Here is a 19,485-nt window from a genome sequence, read left to right on the forward strand (position 1 = left end):
GAAGTTCAATATCACTATGTTCACGAAAATGTTCAAAATGGAGTAATTGAAATTGTAAAGATTGATTCAGAATCAAATATTGCAGATATCTTTACTAAGTCTTTAGGAAAGATTAAATTTATGAAATTTAGGGAAGGTTTGAAATTGAAATAAATTTTGTGTACTGTTTATTTAAATATATTTGCTTGAAATGAAATAGATTTTGGTAATGTCCTTATGTAAACTAAATTGTGTTTAACTTTGATTTTAACATTTAAGTTAATGAAAGAAACTCTTTTAAAAATAATTTGTGTTAAGTGTTGAATGTTATTGTTTATATCTATGCTTAATTGTAAATGGTAAAGATGAAAAGATTGCTTATATCTATGTTTGTTTGTAATTAGTAAATATAAATGTAAGGAGGCGTGTTAGTTTGGTACATTTATATTTACCGCATTGGCAACACCAAGTTCTCTCTTCTCTGTGTGTGAGCTATGGATGCCGATGTAATGTTGTGCACGTGTTGTTAAGTTTCAATAAAAAATGTGAAAAGATACGTTTCTTATTTTTCGACTTGCTTCTTCATATGACATCGATTTATTTAACAAATAAGCCAACAGTGACATGAATGAGAGTGATGATTCACTTTCTATATAGCTAGAGAGCACTATTTCTAATGATTCTGATATAGACATTCTGTCAGAGACTAAGCTCACTGAATGTATACCTTTCACTCTGTGAAAGATTTTGCTACTTTTAATAATCAGTCTTTCTCGTATCTTTAAAAGTTAATTTTAAAGCTTATAATGCATTTTGTCAATTAAAACTTCGAAATAATTTGAAAGCGCTAAGCTTTCAAAATTTATTTCTCAAAGTAGGCAATATTTAAAAATATTTTCATATAACGTAAGAGCTTTTTAATTGCTCATTTTAATGTATCTGATAGCTTAAGTAATGCGAAACAACTGTCCTGTGGGACGATTCCTTTCAACTTCCATCTGTCCTAATAGAACGTCTTGAACAAAGGAGCACCGTCTCGGAAGGGTTAATCACGTTTTTAATTTTTTTCCTTCATCTAATTTAATTATTTTTTTAACTTTTTATAATGAGAAAAATCTTGAAAGAAAAACTTTTGGTCATCAAAGTATTTTTATTAAATGCAGTAAAATTAATAATTCATTTATATACTATGATATGGGTGTATTTAATAATGTAAAAAAATAGAAATATTTATTGATTTAAGGTTAGTTGAATCTTCATGGAAAGTTCCTCAAATGTCTACAGAGGATTAAAATTCAAATAAAATACTATTTAATATAAAAATCAAGCTGAAACTCTGTAAGAGCAGGAGAATGTAATTTGCACAATTTAAATTTCTTTTATTGCAAGATAAAACTTTCCTTATTAAAGGCTAAAAATTTTTAAAAAAATGGTAGATTATGCAATACAGGCGGGGAACATAAAAAAACTGGGTTATCAGCTACGCCATGCATACTAGTTTCACTTAGAAAACCTTCCCCGAAGATATTCTTCCCATAGGCGTATATCCTCCCCCTTTTTTCCTACACCATGATCAACTCAATAATAAATAAAAATAATTTTCAAGTTTTTCTTGTTAAACACGTTTCAAGTTAAACACATTTTATCCACTCAGAGCAAGTACAACCCATAAGCAAAGTTTATGCAGTATTCATATGAAAATCTACATGATTTGCAACATAATGCAGAACTTTGCATTTTATTCGCCTCTTCTTCATTAGGTCTGAAATTCCTATGGAGTCATTAAAACAGCATCATTTATGAATGCAACTTGTCATAAAACTGATGTTTCCATGTTATACACAGCGTTTCAGTTTAGCATGCATAAACTTCCTAGAGAAATAGGTTTCTCGAAGTCAAATCAAAATCATTGCAGGGTCAGAAATGGCATGTTTATGTAATTGATGGCATTGTACAGGCATGGTAATGTTAAATGTCATTGCAGAAAACCTTCATTAATGAACCACTTAGAGCAGTGGTTCTCAACCTTTTGACCAACGCTAACCATCTAAGCAAAAACTGAAAAAAACTTTAGTACCACCACTACATTTTAAATTTTGCCATCTGCACAACCTGTTGGCTATTTGTATTAAATATGCACACATAAAAAAATATTAGATTAAAAATTGGTTACCACTTTAATTATCAAAATTTAAGTTATAATATTTTAATTCTAAAATTTATTGTGAAATTTGGGCCTGTTCAAGAGAGATCAATACCTTTATTTCACTTAGCTTTAACCATAAATTAGGATCCATTTTTAATTTTGTTCTGTATTTATTTTTCAAATACAGCATGGAAAAAAAATCCTTGTTCACACAAATAGGTTTTGCAAAAAAGCAATAAAAATTCAATACCCTTTATTTGAAATGCTTTTAATTCCACCCCCCCTCCCAGTTCAGCCTAAAGTTAACAATTGTGCTATTTTTGAAATTTCTAGTTCAAGAGTTCGGTCGCAGAAAATTTCTATCAGTTTTTCTTTATCTTCACAAGATTTTTGAATTTAATAGTTAAAAATACTTTATTTCTTAGCATGCCACTTATTTTTCTCTTGCGTACCACCGGTTAAGAATCGCTGACATAGAGGAAACAGATACCAACTACATGAAGGAGCAAATCAGCCAATTTTCACATTCCATACTGAGCTGTGGATTGTGTACAAGGAACAGTAACTCAATGAGTGCCATAAACGTGAATGGAATGGCAACTGATGAGGCATATTCTCTAAGACAGGGCTGCATAAGCAGTTAAAAGAAACTGGTTCCTTCCAGAGATCTAATGCAATGGGAACAATGGGCAAAGGGAACAAAACTGAGAAGATTGTCAGATCATGTAAAATACACTCCAGTTAGTGCAATGCAACATTCATCAACAGTTAAATATCACATTTGGGATAAAATGGATGTGGTGTTAGTTGCACTTACTCTGACTGGATTACTTCTTTAAGACCACCTAAAAGGTCTGCACAACACTCCTGTGCACTGTGTTGAGAATCTTGATGTGTCAACCTCCACAGCTGCCATGGCCTTCCAAAATAAAAACATGGAATCCGACAGAATATCAGACGAGTTACACTTCACAGGTGCAACTTTGAACACTATGAACAACCTCCAAACGTTGCAAATATACCACTTGTTACGGACGACTTGGATTTTGTTCATTTAATAGCTACTCTCATTTCTCCTACTCACTACCTAATAGCACATGATGATGCCATTTACAACCCTGCATAGCTATAACATTCTGGTTCGTTCTTGTGCCCAATGTACCAAAATACTTTGTAAAACAAGCAATCAAAATTTTACATTGCTGTTTTTTTTTTTTTTCTTTTTTTTTTTTTTTGCAAAGACAAATAACACAAATTAGGATACATTTATTAATGCACCAATTTATTAATGCACGAGCAAAAGACCTGTATATTTCATGTCATAAATTTGCTAGATAGAATGAGACAAATCTGTATATATTGAAGAGACACAGCAATATATAATGTAAAGATAGATAAAAAAGAGGGGGATCCCCCACAGATAAGCTTAGGTTTTATATAAAACTTAAGTGACTTAAAGGGTAGCTGGCAATACTACTAGGGAAAAAAAAAGAGTAATTCTAAAATAAAATTGCAAAATTTTCACCTCTGAAAAAAAAAAAAAAAAAAAAAAAAGTATCAGTCATCCTCGAAATTTAATTTTATGTAATATCTACTCCTATCAGCTTTTTTTTAATCAAATTTTACATGTATGACACAACATTTTTGCTCACAAAAAAGTTAACACCATATAAGCAAAATTTTATTTTAACATAATAAAAAACTGAAAATTGTCAATTTAAGAAGGCAATTTACTGCAAACAGTACTTCTAATGAAATTTTAAAATAAAATTTGGAAGAGACAGAAAAGAAATAAATTCACTATATTAAATGCCATTTTTAAATATTTATGAGAAAATATGTAATTTAAAATACATTACCAGGAGTTTGATTACTGTCAAGTCGAATGACTGGTTTCCCAGTTTCCAAATCAAATATTACAGAATTAGATGATGTGTAAGCTGCCACCATTTGTGTCATATCACAACGTAGGAAATCAACAGATGTAGGACTACCATCAGCTTTAGTAAAAAAATAAATACAATTACTAACTTCAGAAAAAAGAAATTTTTCCAACAATGAATGCATTCTCATACTACTACAGAATTACATAATTCCTAAACACAATAATTAAAAATTTTCAGCTCTAACTGCATCTATTTATGTATCAAAAGTAATAATGTCTAAGGGAGGGCTTCTTAAAACTTTTTTCAGTCGCAACCCCCTTTTTATCACTGAGATTTTTTTTTTTTTTTGCAACCCCCAGGACCCCATAATATTTATAAAAATTTTGTGGGACAGCATTGCGCAAATCCGACACACACTAGAGTGAAACTGCCAATTTTTTCACTTGTACTGTAATATACTATTGCAGTTTTAGGTCATTAACTTTAATTTCTAATTTTAAGACATAGAACAATGTGAAAATTTTAAATAAGTAACACACGAAATGACAGCGTCATGTGCAAAAAGCTAGTAAAATGAACGTTTATATTATAAAAAGAATGCGTCAAAACGTTTTAGTTTTTTCCTTTGTCTGTATTGTCTTTATTTTTCTATTTTCAGATACATTGTCTAAAAATATTTGGTAATTGTAAAATTATTATTATGAGTTAAAGAAATATCAAAACTGCTAAAATTTTTGGCGACACCCCTGAAGGGTTGCCACCCACTGTTTAAGAAACTCTGGTCTAAGGGAAAAGCTAACAATAACTGCCTAACATTTTTTCCCTAAACACAAAAGGCAAAACTTCCAGTAATACCTTTTTCCTTTACAAACTTAATGAAATAATCAGAAATCAGCCTTAATATAAAAGATACAGGGTTCGTACACTTTTCTGCACACGGAAACTAAGTATTTTTAAGGACTTTTAAGGACCATTAATGAAAAAATTAAGGACCTATGAGCAAATGGGAACTGAACAAATTCAATTAGAAATACTATCTGTGCCTGAACTTCACTTTTGTAACACCGTCCCAAAAATAAAAGTAGGATGCATTACTATTAAACATTAATTTCTAATTAATATAATTCTTAATAAATTATAGAATAAAATAAAACTTTATGAAATTTATCAAGTAGAATTAAATATTTTACACTTATAATAGTTAGACATATTAGAAAGAAGACAAATGACATTTTATTTACATTTTACCTAACAGTTAGCTTATGTTGATTTTTCTTTTATGTCTCATTTTGCCACATACTTGCTCAGTCTAGAGGTTTAGTAAATAGTAGGTAGATTTTATGCCAAGCAGCATAGGTTAAAATGAGAAGTAAAATCACAATCAGCATGATTCCTAACAAAAGACTGGCTGTTGTGACCTCTACTGCTTGTCTAGATGAAACATGCTCATCAGAACAAAACTGAAAGGCCTGATGTAGGTGCGGCTGGCAAGCTTTGAAAAATAGTTGGGCTCTGCCTGATGCAGCTAGTGTCGTAGCTTCGTGTAGAGTTTCAGAGGTTGTAACCCAGTTAACATATATTAAGGTTTCAATAAGCCAATAAAGCACCAGAGGTGATCAGTTGCTTTATATTACACTCATGTCCACAAATTAAGGAGAATGCAAAATCAAGCAAAGGAAGAGTTAGAAGCAAAACAAATTTGACTTATTTGTAAAGCTTATTTATTAAACAAAAGGTAAAGAGCAAAAAAAGATGCTATATGTTTGATATTATTAAAAAAATTAGCAATTTTTTCAACCTTGAGCAAGTTAAAAAAAAAACCTATTTACAATAAACGATTGTTAATACATTGTATGTCTCCCAGACGATGCAATACAGTCCGTACAATGTCTAGGCATGCTGAGTATCAAATTATCGATCTGATCTTGGGGGATATTACACCACTCAAAAAGCAATGCTCTCCGAAGTTCCGGTACACATGTAGGAGGAGGTTGACGGGCTGCAACTCATCGGCCAAGCATGTCTCACACGTGCTCTACTGGATTCAAGTCCGGTGAGAATGCTGGCCAGTCCACACGAGTGATATCCTCTGATTGAAGGCATTTGCTTACAATGTTTGCACGGTGAGGACGGGCATTGTCATCCATAAACACAAATTGTACGCCCATGGCGCCATGAAACAAATGTACGTGTTGTTCCAGAATGACGTCCCGATAGATTTGACTTGTCATGGTTCCAATTTGAACATGCAGGTCAGTTCTCGAATCCAGAATAATTCCACCCCAAACGAGCACTCCTGCACCACCATAACAGTGCCGTTCAATGATGTTTTCTTGGTGGTAACGGGTACCTGGAGCACTCCATATGAAAGTTCTGCAAGAATCAGATTGCAAGCTAAACTTGGACTCGTCGGAAAACACCACACAAGCCCACTGTTGCGGTGTCCACAACGCATGCTCTCTACTCCAGGCTAACCGCAGGCTACAGTGAGTTGCAGTAAGTGGAACGCATCTGACAGGTCTACGAGCATATAGACCAATCTCGTCTGTACACGGTCTACCTTGAAATTGTCGTACCTGTGGCTGAAGAGAGCTGACGAGACAGGTCTGAGGCTGTGCTCCGCCTGTTTCTTTTGGCAGTAACTACCAAATACCGGTCCTCATTCGGCATTGTAACTCTGAGGCGACCTGTGCTGTAACGTCTACTCACATTACCATCATCTTGGAATCGTTGCCAAAGCCTGGAGATGACACTCTGGGCAATTTCAAGTTCGTCTGATACTTCCAGTTGAGTACGCCCACATTCCAGACAGCCGATAATTCTACCATGTAAAAAATCATCCAAATGCATCCTTTGTGTCATAACTATTCGGTTATTGCACTGAAATGCTTATAAAGCACCTGCGAATTTCCTTACATATCCTTTGCCTCTATTCCTTACATATCACTCTCTTACACTATCGTCATTGTGACATACCATCGGTGTCATCTGGTTACTTCCTGAAATTTGCATATGATTCTTGAAGATGTGTGTAGTGATTTTACAGGTGATATATTTATTTTAGAGTTCGATTTCCACGTGACTCCGAATTATCCTTAATTTATGGACATGAGTGTATTTCAAGTTTCACTAGATGTGAAGAATAAGTTTTACATTAATTTTTACATTTTTTTATTTTATCTTTTGACCACAGTAAAGATTAATGACAGGCAATAACTCACTTTAATACACAGATAATTTTTAAGGGTAAGTAGTTAGTTATAAATAATTAAATTAAGTAGTTAGATACCTGAACTCATTATAGATTTACTTGGGCACTATTAAATTTATCTTTTAAAAATATTTGTTAAAAAAGCACTATTAAAACCACAGTCTATTAATATGGTCACAGTTTAAAATATATGTAATTTATGACATTGATTCTTAAACGATACTAGAATAATTACACATTAAAATCTACAAAACACGTGTAGCAACAGTACTCAACAAAATATTTATGCGTCTTTTTAATTTGAAGCCTTTGCAGACATTCTGGCTAATTTATAACAATTTCATTAAGCATCTTTTCTAACAATTAGAAATTTGTTTCCAATATGCAAACCAGTATTGTCACTAGTTTTTGCGTGCTTTATCTCTTAATTTATTAGCCTATCCACAATGTACCTATGAGGGTTTACTTGAACTGATAAAAGTTAAATAGTCCAAAACCCCAGACAGATGTGAAGCCACTCTGTGTTAAAGTAACTACAAAGTTAGACAAAGGTTTAAATTAGCATCTTATTTAAAAAGGACTTACAACATAAAGATATGTTCTTATGCTAACCAAATCAATTACAATTAAAAAAGAAGCATCAATTTCAAACTAAATGCAAACACGAATAATTACAAATCATCAGAGCTGACAGGAACTAATGCAGCAAGTAAGTGGTGATCAGAAACAAACTCTGTCTTACACTCCATACACCTCAGTTTAAAAATTATCTAAGTGATTTGTATACTGGTGAGAAAACAGAAATGGGAAATTATAGTAAAGGCTGAAATTATAAAACACTGGGTAATTTACATAATAATAGCAGTACATATCTTTGAAGAATAAGTTTAATTCTTCAGCATGTTTCCTTTTCATTTTAGAATTTAAAATAAAGATTTATGTTATTCAAAAAAAAAAACACTAAATTTAGAAAGCATAGAAAAAGCTGCTAATTTTATTTCTTTAGTAATATGAACATTCAGAAGAAATATGAAATATATATGGTAAGAGTAATTATATGGCATGGTCATTACAGAGACGGTGGTGGCACAATTTTTAGAATTTAGTGGCACACCAAGCAACAAAATCTAGAAATGGCAAAACTTTTAGAATTTAGAGCAGCACGCATTGGAAGCAGAATTTAGAAAGGCACTAGGCAGCAGAATTTAGAAAGGCACTAGGCAGCAGAATTTAAGATCCACAGAGATTGATTGTATCATGTGGGAAAATGCCTAGCGCCAGCATATTATATGAATAATTTAAATTGTCAGTTTTCAATTTCTTTACTAAGGAAAAAAATTCTTTCTATAATGCCTGTTCTTCTGATAAGAATAAAAGCATTTTTGATATTTTCCATGCCTGTGTCTACTGAAAAGTAGAGAAAATAAAGGGAAGATAGATGTGTTAAGAAAAAGATTCTAGTATCAGAAGTAAAATATTCAAATACAGTCAAAAGTCTTTAATCCGGACTCGTCGGGACTTCGGCGATTCCGGATTATCGATTTTTCCAGATTATAGATCATCAGTTTAAATCTGGTAAGATGGCATGCAGAAGTTATAAAATTAAAAATATGAAACCGTAATTTATGAAATAAAGAACAATTATGATCTAAAGGATATCAAAATTTACAAAAAAAAAAAAAAAAAAAAAGCTTAATATTTGTTTTTTTTTATTAAACATTTCTTTCAATGTAAGTTGTTTAAGTTGCTTCGTTTTATGTGATAATACTTTCTCTTTAATTCTATAAACAGACATAATTTCTTCTTCAGTTACAAAGTTCTGCTGGTCAAGTCCTATAATTGCTGTCTCGAGAATACCGACTAATTTGTCAATCGAAATTTTTTCGTTTTCAATAACCTCTGTGTCACTTTCTTCACTGTCGGAAGCGAATTATAATGAGGAGGAATTTGATTTAAATCATATCAAAGACGGAGTACATCGAGATAAAATACTAAATTTAGTAAGGAATTATAAGACAAATAAAATAAAAACATCTGCCCTGAAGATAAGGATAGTGCTGACAGATCAACTTCCAATTCATTGTGCGCCGTGTCATTTCCCTTCCCCCGCAGAGCAGCGTGAAATTGATAAACATATTTCGGAATGATTAGATAATCAAAGGATATGCCTTTATCCATTTTTTTGCAGCAATTCCACTTTTGGTTTAATGGACTTCGAAACATACTTTCGCTTTGTAGATCCTTTACATATTAATAAATATATATCGGAAATTCTATTTGACATAATCGAAAGTTCAAGCTTACTTTTATAAAATTGCTGTAACAGTCTGCAAAAAATAATAAGCCGGATTCAATTCGAAGATTAAGGAACAACGCAATCTGCAACATTACCTGAATTAGATAATTTCAGCTTAGCTTATACCGTCCGTTATACATTAAACACGCTTGCGTAAACGTATTATGCGCATGCGCACACGCACATTAGCAGCCGTAAAGGTCTTACGTGCATGCGTCAAAACGACGCATGCCAGAAAGTTTGTAGATTTGAGGTCCGGATTATAGATCATTCCAGATTATGGGTGTCCGAATTAACGACTTTTGACTGTATTATGTTTTCTTTGTTCTTCCAGACCTTTTCCAAAAAGTAAGAAATACATTGCAAACTTTCTGCAAAATACATTAAATTACGTGTTAATAGCATGGAGGCATTTTTTTGTAATCTTCTAGAATTATGGGTCTATAAATTTTGCCTTCAAATTCTTCTAAACTTTCCAAGCTGCAATGCCTAAAATTCTAAAGAAAAATTCTGTAACAGTAAAAAGCCAGAAATATTTTGAGAAAAAGTATCAGAGGGAAAAGATGTAAAATTAATTTTATAGAGAAAACTGAATACTCTGAGACAATTACATGGGAAAAACTCTTACCATGAAAAAATTTAAAGACATTTTCAATTATTTACATAGCTATTTTGATTTTGCTAAAACTGTTTCGTTAATTGTGCTTTAGAGCATTATACCTTGTTTATTTTGCAGATTAAAAATATTGCATAATAAGTGGCCAAAATGGAACTTTATAATATGACAGTAAAAATTAAAAACGTTTTATTTTAATGTTATTTTTTAAACATAATTTCAATATTTTACATCTATTTTAATGAAATTTATCCACGTTACAATGTTTTAAAAAAATTGTCAAAAAATTCCCAGATCTTGAAATTAAAAATTTTCTACAGAAACTGATCTTAAAATCGCCAAAATGTTGATAAGTCGCCAAATTCAGAGCCATTTAATAAAAGAATTCACATCCCCAAAAGCCAAAAGTTGTTTAAGAGCTCTTCATTAGAAAAAATTAAATCATTTAAAAATACTTATGCTGCATTTATTTCACTATAAAACTCAAAAATCCCACGATTTATATTAGAAATAGGAATAAATTTTATAACCCATTCACTCATTCAAAAGATAACCATATCTGTCAGTTCAATCACCAAAAATATTCCTCCAAAATGCTAATTCACACTCAAAATGGCAATTGTAAAAATAGACAAATATTTCAGATGATTAAAATTAAGAACATTCTGCTGATTTCGGAAAGTTGTTTAAGAGCTCTTCATTAGAAAAAATTAAATTATTTCAAAATACTTATGCTGCAGTTCTTTCACTATAAAACTCAAAAATCCCACGATTTATATTAGAAATAGGAATGAATTGCTGATTTTGGCCGAAATTAAGGACTTTTAAGGACCAAAAATCGATTCCAAAAAACTTGAGGACTTTTAAAGACTCTTAAGGACCGCACAAACCCTGAAGATATGCCTTAAACGCAATTTAAAAAGTTGTTACAGTTTTGAAATATACAAACATGAGTAATATTTGCACATCTTAGGGAGAGGGGAAAGAAAGAATACAAACTTACCAATATCAGAACCATAAGTATGTAATAATGGAACTTTACACTGAGGTGACCACAAACGAACTGTCCCATCAGCTGAACAAGAAAGTAATTGTAATTTTGAGCTATGAATAGAAAGACCCCATACTGCATCAGTATGGCCTTTCAAAGTAGCAGTTAGAACATTAGGATCTGAAACAAGTACATAGTTTAAGTCATTCATTTGAAACAAAAATCTTAATAACAACTAAACATTATACATATATTTTTTAATGAGAAAAAAAGGTTTATTCCTATTCATCCAACATACTGCACTTATTTCGTGGGGGAATATTGTAGGAAGTAAACAGTTTATTTTTAATTAGTAATATTAAACATACTGTTCGACATAACACTACTTAAATACTAGGTGGCCAGCAGGGTCACATCAACTCCAGTACACATTTTTCATTTACTGAGTTTTAATGAAAGTTTCACACAATTGCAAATATCGTCTGCGCAAACTGTTCACATTGGCATCATTGGAACATGCATAACATAATATCATAGCATAACATGGATCATTGTTCAATCAGATTTTGTCAAATGATTTTTGGCATTTGAAAGAGACTTGCTTTAGAACATGTGTTATGAAATTTGTAAAAAAATATCATTATCATGTATAAGGTATCTGAAATGGAACTATCATGCTAACAGATTAGAACAACCATTTACTTCCAGTTCTGTGGCAGAAAGTGAGCTACAGAATGTCACATATGTACAGCTTTAAGTACTAATGTTCTATCATATGACACTATGAACGTTTAGTACCAAAAGTTCAAACACAAGGAATATAACATTAAAAGAGCACAACAACGCTCTGGCCAGTGCACTGATGTTGATAAAGCCTTCCTGTGAAAACTTGTGGAAGAAGATCAGTGTGCTTCCACTTGAGAGCTTGCTAAGGAGTAAGATGTTAGTGCCATGTCTATTAGTTCTGCTATGCATGGCATAAACTTAATATACAAGTTGAATAATTGGGTGCCGCATGAGCTGACTCCAGCAGATAACGACAGACATGTTCTTTTCAGGCTTCCACTCATCTGCTTAAATGCAAGGACAAAATTCTGGACCAGATCGTCACTTGCAATGAAAAGTGATCCGCTTCAACAACGGAGGCTGAACAGGGGGCCTAAATTATTAATTTCCTGATTTAGTAATTTAGGTAATTTTAAAGATTAATTAAAAACAATTAATTACACAAACTCGCAAAAATTTTCACTTCCTGTACGTTTACACGAGCATATGCATAATGTAAAAGCATAGCTACTTTGTAAAGAACTTTTCTTTACTTATTTTTGTTATAACATAGGCTTTCATGAATATACTTTAAAGGAGAAACCTTAACAAACACATCTGAAAAAGATATATTTTAACCCTTTCAGAATGGGTGTCCCATATACGCATTCCCTAAGAACGTCTCTTACAGCCGGGCATCCCATCCACGCATCAGTACAGATTGCATTCAGAGGACGGGTGATGCGTATACGCATTTTAAGGTCGAACGTTTTTCTGAAGGCCACTAGATGGCATCCTATGTCCATTATTTTCGAAAAGAACACAGTTTTAGGTTCATGGCCTTGAATTTGATATATTCTGCTTGACTGTGATATTTTACTCATCAGCTGTTCGAGGGTGGGGGGCGGAGGGAAAGCGTAAACAGAGGCAGGCTCTTTAAATCGCTGCGTGCTAATGAAAACATTCTCGTATCTGATTTATATCCAATTCCTTTTTTTATTCTATTTTTTTCCTCTACTACGTACGGTCTTTTAGAGTTACTGTGCAGAATTTTTTTACGTTTTGCATTGCCTTCAGATATATTTCCGTTCCTTCTTTTTTTATTTAGGAAAGCCTCACCTCCAGTCTATTATGGCGGGAAGGCGCTATTTATCAGAAGAAGAATACCCTCGTATGGTTAGTGAACCATTTAACTAATGCAAATGAGAGTACTGATTCATTTTCTAAAGAGTAAAAATGTGATACTTTTTCTAAGAGTTAGAAAGTGATACTTCTCTGTTCTTCGAGATTTACCACACTCGTTTTCATTTTAAATTTTGTTACTTCTTACTGCAAATAGTCTTTATTGTGTTCTTTTTATTAATTTTAAACTTTATTGATAGATTTTATCAATTAAAACTTTGGAATAATTTGAATAGCGCTTCCGAAAATTATTTTACAATATAAGCAATTTTTTAAGTATATTTTCATGTAAAATAAAGAAAAAAATGTTTTAAGTGCTAATTTTAACATATATAACAAACAGCTCATGTAATAATCTAAAATGATACCAAAAATTACGATGCTAGAAGCAAAACTTTTGTTTTTCTGTTTTTTATATATATATATATATATATAATTAGGCTTAGTGATGCAAAACCTCCGTCCTGTACGGCGACTGCCTTCGATTCTCTTCCTTCCCGCACGAGCGTCTTAAACAAAGGTGTGCCGTCGCAAAAAGGTTAATCACGAGAAGTAAAGTGCATGGACATCCAAAGTTTAAAATATAAAAGTGGTCTAATATCCACAAAACAGTATGCTTTGAATTTTTTGCAATACGTTTTTTTTTTCAGTGAAAGAAACTTTTATTTCCCAATCAATCTTTCTTGTCTATAAATCCAAACATTTGTCCTGCATTCATTTTTTGCTACATTATCGAACTATTACTCAAATAAATCATATTTAAATAGTAGTTCTAACAGCACTTTTAGCTAATTTTACATTTGTTAAAATTCTCTAAGATGTTACACAAGAACAAATATACACTCACAGTTGAGTTATGCTCTTTGGCGTATACTCAAATAGTTTTCATCACTGTCAGTATACAATTTCATTAAAACCAAACTGCACTGTTAAAACAAGGAAAAACATTTTTTTTTCACTTAATTTCATCACTTTTGATAATTTAGCTGCAAATACACTTGCATGGAAAATTTATACATAATTTATTTACCAAAGGAATCATATGGGTCACTTAGAGAACTAGGAACATTCCAACATCTAATAGTACCATCCATTCCACCACTAAAGCAATGATCGCCAGACGTGCTTAAGGCCAAGCATAATACAGGACCACTAAAATATAGTATTAATTTGAAAAAAATTAGGAAACAAAAACATAATTGGCAAAGCAATGGAAATTTAATTCACTATTTAATCACATATATATGTTGCTACTTACACATGTGCCCTAAATGTGTAAACTGGTTCAACATCCAAAGACGCAGTTCTGAAAAGAAAAAGTACACATGTAATAATGATAATTTTTAGTACTAGAATAATGACTAACGTCTATGTGATGGTTTCATACTTATTTCTGGGCACTATGTGTTTATTTGTGTGCTCAGGTTACTGAAGTTTTTATAATTTTTCTCAACTTTACATGATACATATGCACTTTAACAGCAGTTGAGTGGTTAGGACCACTAAATACTAGGAATTTAATCGCAGACAAATGGGCTGGCTGCATGCTTCACTTTTACAGTTTTACTTCTGTGTAATGTGATCATGAGCCATTTCCCTTAGAAAGTCCTCCACAAAGGCATCCATTCCCTTGCACAGAAAGCCTTTCAGTGTTTCGCTATACACAAATGACCTTACCATGATACACATACATATCTCTACAAACTTTATTCAAATGCAAAAAGGTGGGAGGGAGGTTTGATGTGCAAAATTATGCAAATTGTGGTGGAATAGTGTCATATGCTATGAGAAATGTAGAAAATAGAAAAGGCATATGCTATTTATAGATAAGCACTTATTACAGTTATAGATGAAGTAAGGAAAAGCAAATACTGGTTAACAAAAGAATGTACTGAACAGCAGCCAGCAAATACAAGAACAGCTGAAATGACAATAGATGAGTTCGATGCTTTTTAGCTCTTTCGTACATTCTAATAACATTCATCAAACTGGTGGTATGATAGATAAAGCCAACGAATCGCATAGAGCTATATCATTTTATAACTCTACAAAATATAACGTTGACATTCTTGACAAAATGAAACTGTTCAAAAATGCTCAAAAATCACACATGGTCATAGAATGCATGTTTTTAATTTTAATGCAATTAATGACTAGATTGGGACAAAAATACAAAGAACACATTTTTAAACCAGTTTTATATGAATTTTGACTAAAACATGACTATCAGCTGCATTTTACACTGTTCTACAAGGTTCTGGTCAGGAATAAAAATGAAATTTTCCTGTATAATGCCAAGCTGAAAATTGCAATAAAAAGAGAACTAATAACTGATATTATATATAGATACTACAGATGCAAGAGGGCAATTAGCAAAAAATATAGAAAACCAGTAACAAAAGATAATTTTGCACTAATAGATGCAAGGGAAAATAATACTTGATCCGTGAAAATGTAAAGTTCAGATTTGTTAGTGGCAGTACCTTGTGATTTGCATGTACTTTCTTTCAAATTAATGTTATTGATAAATTTTATTTTGACTACATTAAATATTCATAACTTCAAGAATATATTCTCATGTGCTTAGATTAAAGTAACACTGCTATTATCATTTATCCTTATTTAAAACATTTGTTTGGATCTTCATACATAAGTTCACATAACAACATTATTTCAGAATAAGTTAATGTTTGTTAATGAAACATTAAATCTATATTTGCAAAAACATTATGTTAATATATTCTTGATTTCAATTAGATATGTCAACATGATGACTTTATAGTAAGGGGAAATTCCATTTTCTAGTGTCAATAGACTAGGTTTGGAATTATTAGATTAACACAAAGCACACTAAAAGTCAGAAAAGAATCAGAAATGGAAACAAGGGAAATGCCAATGCACTCAACCCATTCACCATTTTAGTGTTTTAAAATTTTATTTGAACCAGGCTTATATTATCGGTGTGTAATGATCTCAGTTTGTGGTGAATTTCTAAAATATTGATCTCCTAGTTCAATAATATCATTTAATTACTTAACATGGTAAAAGTTCTGACACTGTTAACTTTAATTATATTAACCAAAAATAAACCAAACATTTTCTTATAATATTTAGAAAATTAACTGGCTGTGAATTCAGACAACCGAACACGTAAATATTTCTGAGTAAGAAGTTGTACTTTTTGTGGGACATGAAGGAAATAATCTTAATTCATGAAGGTCAGTAATCAGCAACATAAAGTGTCCTATAATGAATATCAGCAATACATTGTCTTCAGATCTTTCTGTTACAGGACAACGTGTGCTGAACTATTTTTTACAGTAACAGATATATGCAACTATTAAAATAAACAGTCTTCTAATAATTTAAAATACCATTCTTGTTTTCTGAATCACTGTTGTTAATGTGTAGTTTCAAAAGCATGTCATTCTTTTATTCTTTATTCATTGAATTACCTAATATAAAAAATATTCTTCTTACACAAAAAGAACATATACCACACTCGAAATAATTTGATGATAAAAAGCATGTTTTCTCACTTAAAGTATCATGTTGACATATATAACTTTTTAGAGAAAACTGTCAACTGCATGTTGCTTTATAATGGAGAAGATCAAGTTTTTCACTACATAACATTAACCAAGTTTATATATTGGTATTTGTAGTTAATTAGAAGCAATGATTAAATTTTAAAACACTAAAATTTTCATCTCATTTTCTACGGATATTAACACCACAGATGGAAATTTTTACTAGTACTTTCATGTTTAATTTTTTAAATCACGAGGATGAAGAAAAACAAGTAGATGTGAGTTTCGAAAAGGCGTGTTAAATATATAACATCACATACTTCTATATTAAATAGTTTCTTACTTTATAGTACTGACTTTTTCCCTCAGTACTGTGAAATTACTAACATTTCATGTTCCATATGGAAATAGTTTTTCCCCCCTTCCTTCATATTATGAACAGGCGTACTACTATTGACATATTATGAATATGGATTTTGTTATAAAATGAGTGCTATGATTATGCTCTAAGAAACGTTAATCAACATGAGCTAGAAATCAATACTTTTCAAAAAGCTAGAGTACACAGATAAAGTTTAGAATACATGTAAACCATTACTCACACAGAGTTTGAACATCTTCAGCTACAAGACCTTTTCAGAAGTAGAAATGCTACTCAGAAAATATATGGCATAAAACACCAAGTGATGTTATTTTAAACACATTGAACAAAGGATAAATACCTACCAAATATGAAAGGCAGTTAACAGTTTTCAGCCTATGACATAATACTAGTGGAAAATTCAATTAAACAATTATATCTTCCAGCATATATAAATGGATAGTGATAAGTGCTAGGTATGAGTTGATTTTTGTGACGCGGTGAAGGGCTGTAGTCAATAATGTCTGACCACTAAACCTTCAGTGATGAGTTCTTGAAGAAAGAAACTATCAGAATTTATAATGTAAACTGCAGTTACAGTCATGTTTTTAGGCTAGCATCAAAAACTTGGTTCGTTAATGTTTAGGCAAACCTCAATCCTTGACAAGGCCAGAGTGTGAATGTAACCATCTGATAGACAATCAATATTATTTAGTTCCTCAACCTGCAACAGAAAAGAGTATCAATATTCAGTCAATGAAAATATCTGTCACAAAAGGCTGTGCACATCAAAGGTTTGTGCAGATGGCTACCAGATATACTGACACCAGAAATGAAGAAACTGTCTTGATTTTTCTTAAGAACAACTTTACACTAAACACCAATGAAGATAGTTTATTCACTGTTAGAGCCGATGAAATACATGACAAAATTACACTTTTTGCTACAATCCCAGTTCTACAAATCATAACTTGTTATACAGAGTGATTGAAGGAAGAGTCATAAAATCCAATCTCTTTCAAAGTGGAGGAAGAACTACAAAATAAAATTCAATCTTTCAAAGCCCACAATGGATTGCACATATTCAATCTGAGGGGAAAAAACATAATAACTGATTCCCTGGAATCTCAGTTTGGCACAAACAGTATGATGTACTCAGTAATAAAGCACTTAGTTTGCACATTGATAACGTTAAAACATTAAAAGATCCAATGTTTCTGTTTCAGTGGTCTCTCAACTTTCGGATAAAATAAATTTTATCATCAATAAATTTAGACTCTCATAAGTTCTAAAATTCCCTATTTTATTGATAATAAAAACGTTAAAAAATTGGAGAATGGTTTTCCAACTTACTCATTTTTTTAATCATTATACAGTAATTACAAATATAGCTCTTATCATTAGGTTATTTGTTAATTTTCATATGCTACATAAGTATCTGCAGAAATAATCTTCACCAATATTTGGAACTTAAAATTCTTTGACATTTGTAAAACAATTTCCGTACAAAACAAAGTTTTCTGATAATAAATATTATTTTAACATTTTTAACCCTCTCAGCGTTACGGCCAGAAATTCTGCACAGAAGGCTGCCTTCTATATTAATTATATATGGAAATTTCTGCTAGTTTTTAATGTATCTAATTTCGGTTTGGATGTATATTGGAAGGAATCAAGGTACAAAATGAGAGAGCCATCTTTCAATTAAAATCGAGAAAATACCACTTATTCATGACATTTTGAGGAACTTTGAAATTTTAGGGCAAAACCCGTAATGCTTGGAGGGTTAATAGTATAAGAGCTTTATAGACAATCCAAATTCATCCTTTGATACATTCTGATTTTCCACACCCCTACCAGAAAGTTTTGAGAAATTATTGATGAGCCAAAGCAGTATGTCAATAAAATGACCATGTGGCAAATCATGATGGCCCCAAAAAGCATTTATATAGCTATGCTACATACCAAAGTATGCGCAGAGCACATCTATTTAAACCTATGCACAATGTCATTGTTGCACAATACCAAGCTTGAAAGCTAATAAACTTATCTGATTTTTATTAACATGAAAACCAAAGTGTTTCATTACCAATGCTTCTTGCTTTTTAAATTTTAATCAGTGACAGCTCTTCTATGAAATTCATAGTCTGCCTTATTTTTAAAACAGTTGTTGCATTTTGCACATTAAAATTAGTCTCTGCCGAGTTTACAAATGCTCTCCAAAGTCACCAATTAGTTCACAACTGTTCAGTGAGGGGGTGCAGATAATCTGAGGCATCCATCTTTTAACCCCTTAACTGCCGCACAAAATGTACAGGATTCATTTCCCAGTGCCACGTTTTTTCACACAGGCACATGTAGTTATATGATGCATTAGGGGGAAAATAAGTGCAAGTTTTACTTTCACAAAATAAAGAATAAAAGAAAAAAAAATGAATGCACAAAATTTAATGTTTTGAGTAAAAGTATAATAAAAAGATGTAAGTATAATAAAAAAATGATGTTTTTATAATAAAAAAGAT

At 31.7% G+C, this 19,485-nt stretch overlaps 1 protein-coding gene across 5 annotated transcripts in view; it reads right to left on the reverse strand.

Moving 5' to 3' along the window:
• Cka (Connector of kinase to AP-1) overlaps positions 1 to 19,485 on the reverse strand; it is a 164,991-nt gene that overhangs the window by 28,451 nt on the left and 117,055 nt on the right. For all 5 annotated transcript variants that reach the window (XM_085807428.1, XM_085807430.1, XM_085807431.1 and 2 more), the window contains 4 exons: positions 14,331 to 14,378; positions 14,103 to 14,224; positions 11,138 to 11,305; positions 3,985 to 4,125 (listed from right to left, as the gene is read on the reverse strand). In XM_085807428.1, coding sequence (XP_085663554.1) covers positions 3,985 to 4,125; positions 11,138 to 11,305; positions 14,103 to 14,224; positions 14,331 to 14,378 — 479 coding nt within the window. The remainder of the gene's footprint in view (positions 1 to 3,984; positions 4,126 to 11,137; positions 11,306 to 14,102; positions 14,225 to 14,330; positions 14,379 to 19,485) is intronic.

This window comes from Stegodyphus dumicola, chromosome X1, assembly GCF_044657685.1.
Source record: "Stegodyphus dumicola isolate Sdum_Otavi_A_Nest chromosome X1, ASM4465768v1".
NCBI lineage: Eukaryota > Metazoa > Arthropoda > Arachnida > Araneae > Eresidae > Stegodyphus > Stegodyphus dumicola.